The 8,921-nt window shown below is 43.5% G+C and overlaps 1 protein-coding gene across 1 annotated transcript in view; it reads right to left on the reverse strand.

The window, feature by feature from the left end:
• Nucleotides 1–3,066, reverse strand: part of OLA1 (Obg like ATPase 1) — a 188,312-nt gene extending 185,246 nt beyond the window's left edge. Inside the window, exons 1-2 of the mRNA XM_049887471.1 lie at nt 2,915–3,066; nt 1,462–1,562 (exon numbers count right to left, since the gene is read on the reverse strand). Coding sequence (XP_049743428.1) covers nt 1,462–1,562 — 101 coding nt within the window. The 5' untranslated portion in view covers nt 2,915–3,066. The remainder of the gene's footprint in view (nt 1–1,461; nt 1,563–2,914) is intronic.
• Between the last annotated feature and the right edge of the window lie 5,855 nt (nt 3,067–8,921).

Below are 8,921 nucleotides of genomic sequence, written 5' to 3' on the forward strand. Positions count from 1 at the left end.
TACTATTATCATAAAATGTGAAATGTTGGATAACAAGACATTTGATAAATGAGGGTTAGGTGTAAATGATAGTTTAAAAAAAGCATAATAAGACTAAATAGTAAAAAAAAAAAAAAAGCAGACTTGGAACATTTAAGTTACAGATGTATAGATTTATATGATAAACTCTACAGAAATTTCCTATCAGTGTTTTATTAGCAAATAAATGATCGTTTAATTTTAAAAATACTACAAAATAAAATTTGTCACTTCCAAAACTTTCAGATTTTGTCACTTTACAAAAGATACTCTTTTGCCTACCGAGTTCCAATATTAATTTCAAAATTGTCACTTCCTTCTCCAGTGAAATTCAGTCATCTGACCCCTGATCTCCTAAGAATAGAATTAAGTTTATAACAGGGCTTTTAAAGCTATTTCCTAAAATATCCTACTGCATGGCCTCGGGTAGTTAGCCTAGGTAGAAACTGTAGACAGCCAACTGGCACTGAAATCAATTTTGTTGCTGTTGTTGTTAAGTGCCTTCAAGTTAATTCTGACTCACACCAACCTGGTATGACAGAGTAGAACTGCCCCGTAGGGTTTTCATGGCTGTACTCTTTACAGCAGCAGGCTGCCAGGTCTTTCTTCCGCAGAGCCACTAGGTGGGTTCGAAGTGTCAAGCTTTTGGTTAGCAGCCAACCACTTAACTGTTGCACCACCAAGACTCCTTGAAATCAATTCCAATTCAATTAAATACCATATGTCTCCCAACAGTACTTCAAGCAAATATAGCTCTGGTCCTGTTCAACTTAATATTTTAACTCTCATTGCTTCTTCCTGAGTTTAGCAAAACAAATACAACTAATCTGTTTCAACACAATATCTGTGTGGCCAAACCCAAACCAAACACACTGCCATCAAGTCAATTTCAACTCAGAGCAACCTTATAGGACAGAGTATAACTGCCCCACAGGGTTTCCAAGGCTGTAATCTTTATAGAAACAGACTGTTACATCTTTCTCCCGCAGAGCAGCTGGAGGGTTTGAACTGCCGACCTTACAGTTAGCAGCCAATCACTTTAACCACTGTGCCACCAGGGCTTCTCAATATCTGCATAGAAAACAAAACAAAAAAAAAATCTAAACTAAATCTAGTTTTATAAAATATTAATATTCCAGCTTCCTAGCTTCTTTTCCTCTATTTAAATTTTAATTACCTCACGATTTCCCATTTCTACAAAACCAAACAAACCAAACCCACTGCCATCAAGTCAATTCTGACTCAAGGCAACCTCTTGTGTGTCAGAATAAACTGCATACCATACAGTCTTCAACGGCTGTAATCTTAGGGAAGTAGATCACCAGGCCTTTCTCCCATGGAGCTGCTGGTGCATCTGCACCACCAACCTCTTGGTTAGCAGCCCAGCATAAACCATTTGCGCCACCCAGACATGAAAATGAAAAAAGTCCAAGGTTCACCTACCCAACATTTGGTAATCCAACAATACCAATTTTCAGGGAGGTTCCAAATCTTCCAATGATTGGGGGTGGCTTAATTCCATCACCTCCCTTTTTGGGGGGCATCTGAAATATCAAAACAAGTATATGAACAAAACTTTAATATCTCCACTGACCAAAAACATGTTTGATCACATAAAATGCTTTAGTGGGGGGGCCCCTACTAACAGTGAAAAATAGATTAAGGATAAAATATACTGTATATACGTAAATCCAACACTGACACAGCACTAAATCCATTTTATTTTTTAACAAAAATAAAAACAAAAAAGTTCTGTAAACAAATCTGATTCTAATGGTTGTCAAAATAGTCACTCCAGGGAAGTCCTGGAAAGACTGATCTAAAAATAAGTACAGGACTCAAAGATAAACTTAAAATTTAGCTACCAATCTTCCACCCAGAGTATTTACAAAACATTTATTTCTGGTGGCTCTAGAGTAAAAAAAAAAAAGTATGACATACGCTTACATTAATGAAAGCATTGAGAAACAGGGGCACAGTTAAGAGTGTCAAAAGAAAAACTCATTCTAGCACCACCAGCAATCAAGTCACCTCCCACCAAACCATTATGACCCTGAACCTATTATCCCTCCTTTCCTTCACAACCCCTAATTTTCACACAGATGAAAGCACGACAGGTATCAGGTCCTTGTAACCAACTCCCTTCCACCTTTGGCACTGGAGGTACTACTTATGAGTCCTCATAAGCAACCTCTGGAATCTACACTCTGGTGAGGTACAGTCATAAATGAAACCATTAACCCTTTTTAGTTAAAAGTCAAAACTTTCTCAATCCTTTGCTATTTCTGGCTCCAAGTTCCTCCCTGCATAATTAACCTTGTTTTACTACTGTAAACTAAACTCAAAAGGACTGCTAACCTCATGTCTTAGAACTAAAGCTGTCCCTGTCTTCTGGCTCGAGCTGTACCTACAGAGGTCACGCTGGGACCCAGCTCATGAGGTGATACTTCAGCCTCTGATCCCTGACCCCGAGTGTCCTGCTACTCCCCATCCCGGGTTCCCTTCTCCCAACTGTGCCCCCGGTCAAACCCCTGCCTCCGAAGCACGGATGCATAAGTAGAGCCTCTCCAGTCGTTTGGCCTCTTACCAAGGGGTGGACAGCAGCCCAGCCAAAGCGGGCCCCCACCCAACACCTTCCCCCTCTGGACAGGGCCACTGGCCGTCCGGGCCTCCGGAGAAGGCTTTCCCCCTACGCGTGCCCGGGTGAGGCGTGGGCCGCTCCCGACACGCGCGGCCTAGTCCGAGAGCGCCTCATTCATCCACATATCCCATGCCACCCGCTTCCCTCGCCCCATCCCGGTCACCCGTCCCAGGCCTGCCGCCGGCCTCCAGGCAACGGGCCCGGGCGCCGAAGACGCGGCGGAGAGCGCGCCTGCTTGCTCCCAGAGGGCCTCACCGTGCTCGGGACGGGCGAAAACTTGAGGTCCCAGCGACAGCGGGAGACTAGGACCGCCAGCACCTGGAGGCCGGGCGGAAGGAGGAGAGAGCACAGGCCAGGCCCCTCCGCCGGGCTGCACGCACGACGGCGGCGGCGGCGGCGGCGGAACAGGCGGGCCGGGCGGTGGGCACCACCTGCGCGTCGGCCGCGTGCCCCGCCCCGCGCGCCCTTCCGCCCCGCCCATTGGCCCGACAGGCCGGGGGAGGTGGGAGCTGGGTGGGAGGAGCTTCGGGGCGCTGGTGCTGCCTTGGGTCAGCGGCCGGCTGTAGCCCTCCCTGTAGGGTGCGTCTGTGGCATCTCTTGGCACGCGGTGCTTCTCGGCCTCAGATCTCCGCTTCCGTCTCGCTGCGCGCCCCATGTCCCTGGCACACGTGCACCTGCCAGCCTGCAGCCCCACACTCGCCTCCTCTGGACTCGTAAGCCCCCTCTGGACCGCCAGCCTGGGCCCAGCCCGCCTTCGGTTCCCTAAAACTATTTCTTTAATCAATCCAGACCATTAAGAATGTGTTAAATAAACTTTCTTAAATGAAAAGGGATTAAGGAAAGGGAAGCTTACGTTTTAAGGGTCTTTTTAGTCACCTTTCCATTCAGGCATGTCTCACAGGGACTGGGTTCCAGAATTCCTTTTAACAGAGTTTTTCCGCTTTTCCTCTGGGTAATTAAGAGCTGGGGTCTTCCGAATGTGGGAAACGCAGGTTACAGTCTGGACTCAATCACACTAGCTATGTGACCCTGTACGAAATCACCTCTCTGGTCTGCAATTTCCACCTCGGTAAAATGAAGCTTTTGAGACCCACCTCACAAGGTTATCGTGAGGATAAAATGAGATAATGTGCTTAAAGCTTGTAGCAACATATAGCAAAGGCTCATAAATAGTAGCTGCTGTTAATATTAGGGTTTCATCCCATCTCATCCACACCTACTGACTACACCATGAGCTCCATCGTAGAAAAAATTATGTTCTGGTCCTGGCCCACGTTTGGCATTGGAGTATATGTTTCAATGAATATAATACTTGGCCCTAAAAAATGTAACATTAGAAGCTTCTTCCAAAGAGACTAGTTGCTAATTAAGGAAAGGATATGAGTTGGTTGCTATTCCCATTTTAGAAATAAGGAAACAATTTCAGAAGGGTTAAGTAATTTCGATGAAGTCTCACACCTGATAAATGGTAGAAGCTAGATCTGAAACCCCAGTTTAACTGAAAAATCTGCTGTTCCTTTTTCTTTCAGTCACAATTCGAATAGGGATTCCTTATGAGCAGCGATTGAGCCACTATTCATAATAAAATTGCCTTAAGGTTTTTCCTTAGTCCTATGAGATGATACACTAGGTAAGTTAAAGAGCTTTTTCTGTCATTTTGGAAATTCTCAAGAACACAGACAACTCGATGTGCTTTTGATTTTGTACTATTTTTTTCTTAATACCATTCACAAATATTTACTAATAATATTCTCTCAATCTAGCACCTTTGTCACCAAAACTATGTTCTTATAAAACAGATGTCTGGGTGTACTCTAGGTACAAAACCAGAGTTTGCTGTCGAGTCTATTGCAACTCATAGTGGCCCTACAGGACAGAGTAGAAGTGCCCCATAGGGTTTCCAAGGAGTAGCTGATGCATTCAAACTGCACACCTCTTGGTTAGCAGCTGTAGCTCTTAACCACTGTCCCACCAGGGCTCCAGCTATAAAACAGAGGGGAGCTAACTAGCCCATATTTTGTGCCCAACATCAATATAACTCTCACGAATAGCCCTAACAAAGTAATTTCTAAATAGTTTACTGCAGTTTTAGTAAAGTTCTATAGTTGGGTTCACACTGCTGCTTATAGAAAGAGAGAGGAACTATGACTTTAAAAACTCAAGAATCCTGAAGAGCCCTCTCTGCTTAGCAACCAGCCACTCCAGTACTAATTGAAAACATTCCCCAGTTGTGGAGTAGTAGAATCATCTTCAATTTATCACTGTCTTTTGGGCAAATCTAGCTACTTCTTCAATCTCAGTATCTCTCAGATCTACCCATTCCCTTAAATTCAGACTATCATGCCCTTGAGTCAATTACCAGTTTCTGTATTTGCAGCTTTATCTTTCTTACCTGCACTTTCGACCACCTTTAAAGTGTCTTGACAAAGCAGGTCATGTGGATCTAGTGAGCCACAAAGAGCTTCAGGAATAGCCAATTGCTGCTGCTAACAGTTGCCTGATGTTGTTGTTGTTGTTAGGTGCCCTCGAGTCGATTCTGACTCATAGCGACTCTATGCACAACAGAACAAAACACTGCCTGGTCCTGAGCCATCCTTACAGTCGTTGTTATGCTTGAGCTCATTGTGGCAGCCACTGTGTCAATCCACCTCGTTGAGGGTCTTCCTCTTTTCCACTTACCCTGTACTCTGCCAAGCATGATGTCCTTCTCCAGGGACTGATCCCTCCTGACAACATGTCCAAAGCATGTAAGACCCAGTCTCGCCATCTGTGCTTCTAAGGAGCATTCTGGTTGTACTTCTTCCAAGAGATTTCTTCGTTCTTCTGGCAGTCCATGGTATAGTCAATATTCTTCACCAACACCGCAATTCAAAGGCGTCAGTTCTTCTTCAGTCTTCCTTATTCATTGTCCAGCTTTCACATGCATATGATGCGATTGAAAATACCATGGCTTGGGTCAGGCGCACCTTAGTCTCCAAGGTGACATCTTTGCTCTTCAACACTTTCAAGAGGTCCTTTGCAGCAGATTTGCCCAATGCAGTGCGTCTTTTGACTTCTTGACTGATGCTTCTATGGCTGTTGACTGTGGATCCAAGTAAGAAGAAATCTTTGACAACTTCAATCTTTTCTCTGTTAATCATGATGTTGCTCGTTGGTCCAGTTGTGAGGATTTTTGTTTTCTTTATGTTGAGGTGCAATCTATACTGAAGGCTGTGGTGTGTGATCTTCATTAGTAAGTGCTTCAAGTCCTCTTCATTTTCAGCAAGCAAGGTTGTGTCATCTGCATAATGCAGGTTGTTAATGAGTCTTCCTCCAATCCTGATGCCCCGTTCTTCTTCATATAGTTCAGCTTCTTGGATCATTTGCTCAGCATACAGATCAAATAGGTATGGTGAAAGAATACAACCCTGATGCACACCTTTCCTGACTTAAAACCAATCAGTATCCCCTTGTCCTGTCCAAACAACTGCCTCTTGATCTATGTGAAGGTTCCTTATGAGCACAATTAAGTGTTCTGGAATTCCCGTTCTTCACAGTGTTATCCATAGTTTGTTATGATCCACACAGTCGAATCCCTTTGCATAGCCAATAAAACACAGGTAAACATCCTTCTGGTATTCTCTGCTTTCAGCCAGGATCCATCTGACATAAGCAGTGATATCCCTGGTTTCCATGTCCTCTTCTGAAACCGGCCTGAATTTCTGGCAGTTCCCTGTTGATATACTGCTGCAGCCGTTTTTGAATGATCTTCAGCAAAATTTTCCTTGCGTCTGATATTAATGATATTGTTCTGTAATTTCCACATTCAGTTGGCCCACCTTCCTTGAGAATAGGCATAAATATGGATCTCTTCCAGTCAGTTGGCTGGGAAGCTGTCTTCCATGTTTCTTGGCATAGACAAGTGAGCACCTCCAGCGCTGCATCTGTTTGTTGAAACATATCAGTTGATATTCCATCAATTCCTGGAGACTTGTTTTTCACCAGTGCCTTCAGAGCAGCTTGGACCTCTTCCTTCAGTACCATCGGTTCTTGATCATATTCCACCCCTTGAAATGGTTGAGCATCGACTAATTCTTTTTGGTATAATGACTCTGTATTCCTTCCATCTTCTTTTGATGCTTCCTGAGTCATTTAATATTTTCCCCATAGGATCCTTCGCTATTGCAACTCGAGGCTTGAATTTTTTCTTCAGTTCTTTCAACTTGAGAAACAGTAAGCGTGTTCTTCCCTTTTGGTTTTCCATCTCCAGCTCTCTGCACGTGTCATTATAACACTTTGTGTTCTCGAGCTGCCCTTTGAAATCTTCTGTTCAGTTCTATTACTTCATCAGTTCTTCCTTTTGCTCAAGAGCAAGTTTCAGAGTCTCCTCTGACATCCATCTTGGTCTTCTCTTTCTTTCCTGTCTTCAATGACCTCTTGCTTTCTTCATGGATGACGTCCTTGATGTCATTCCACAATTCGTCTGGTCTTTGGTCACTAGTGTTCAGTGCATCAAATCTATTCTTCAGATGGTTTCTAAATTCAGGTGGGATATACTTAAGGTCATATTTTGGCTCTCGTGGACTTGCTCTGATTTTCTTCTATTTCAGCTTGAACTTGCATATGAGCAAATGATGGTCTGTTCCACAGTTGGCCCCGGCCTTGTTCTAACTGATGATATTGAGCTTTTCCATTATCTCTTTCCACAGTTATAGTCAATTTGATTTCCGTTTGTTCTGTCTGGTGAGGTCTGTGTGTATAGTCGCCATTTATGTTGGTCAAAGAAGGTATTTGCAATGAAGAAGTCGTTGGTCTTGCAAAATCCTATCATTCGATTTCCGGCAGTGTTTCTATCACCAAGGCCATATTTTCCAACTACTGATCCTTCTTCTTTGTTTCTAACTTTTCACATTCCAATTGCCAATAATTATCAATGCATCTTGATTGCATGTTCGATCAATTTCAGACTACAGCAGCTCATAAAAATCTTCTATTTCTTCATCTTTGGCCCTAGTGGTTGGTATGTAAATTTGAATAATAGTCATATTAACTGGTCTTCCTTGTAAGGGTATGGATATTATCCTATCACTGACAGCGTTGCAATTCAGGATAGATCTTGAAACATTCTTTTTGACAGTGAATGCAACACCATTCCTCTTCAAGTTGTCATTCCCAGCATAGTAGACTATATGATTGTCTGATTCAAAATGGCCAATACCAGTCCATTTCGGCTCACTAACACCTAGGATATCGATGTTTATGCATTCCATTTCATTTTTGACAATTTCCAATTTTCCTGGATTCATACTTTGTACATTCCAGGTTCCAATTATTAATGGATGTTTGCAGCTGTTTCTTCTTATTTTGAATCATGCCACATCAGCGAATGAAGGTCCCAAAAGCTTTACCCTGTCCACGTCATTAAGGTCAACTCTACTTTGAGGAGGTAGCTCTTCCCTGGTCATCTTTTGAGTGCCTTCCAACCTGGGGGGCTCATCTTCCAGCACTATCTCAGTGTTCCACTGCTATTCATAAGGTTTTCACTGGCTAATGCTTTTCGGAAGTAGACTGCCAGGTTCTTCTTCCTAGTCTGTCTTAGTCTGGAAGCTCAGCTGAAACCTGTCCCCCATGGGTGACCCTGCTGGTATCTGAATACCGGTGGCATGGCTTCCAGCATCACAGCAACACACAAGCCCCCACAGTATGACAAACTGACAGACACATGGGGGAGTGGCCTGATAACAGTCCAGTTGCCAATAACAGAACTTTATTCCCCACTCAACAGTCAATTCATATTCACTGGGGATCAATTCAAGGAGCCCTGGTGGTGCGGTGGTTAAGCAATTGGCTACTAACCAAAAGATTGGCAATTCGAACCCACCAGATGCTCTGTGGGAAAAAGATGTGGCAGTGTGCTTCTGTAAGGATATACAGCCTTGGAAACCCTATGGGGCAGCTCTACTTTGTCCTATAGTGTCACTATGAGTTGCAGTTGACTCAATAGCAGTGGGTTTGGCTTGGGGATAACCAGAAAGAGGATCTACCAAGTCTAGGTAAAGTTCTACCAGGGGTTCAATTAGTCATGGTCAGGCAAGTAGCTGTCACCTGCTCCTACTAATGAGGCAGATAATTTTCAGAGAAGACCGTAGTATCTACTATTACTATTTTGCATGGTAAAGAAAGACTCAGTAAGACACATAGGATATTAAGAATTAACACTAATAAAATGCCTTGGAATATAGGAAAACTTGCCCTTGGGCCTTTTGTACAAAGTGAAATCTGT

This window comes from Elephas maximus, chromosome 6, assembly GCF_024166365.1.
Source record: "Elephas maximus indicus isolate mEleMax1 chromosome 6, mEleMax1 primary haplotype, whole genome shotgun sequence".
NCBI lineage: Eukaryota > Metazoa > Chordata > Mammalia > Proboscidea > Elephantidae > Elephas > Elephas maximus.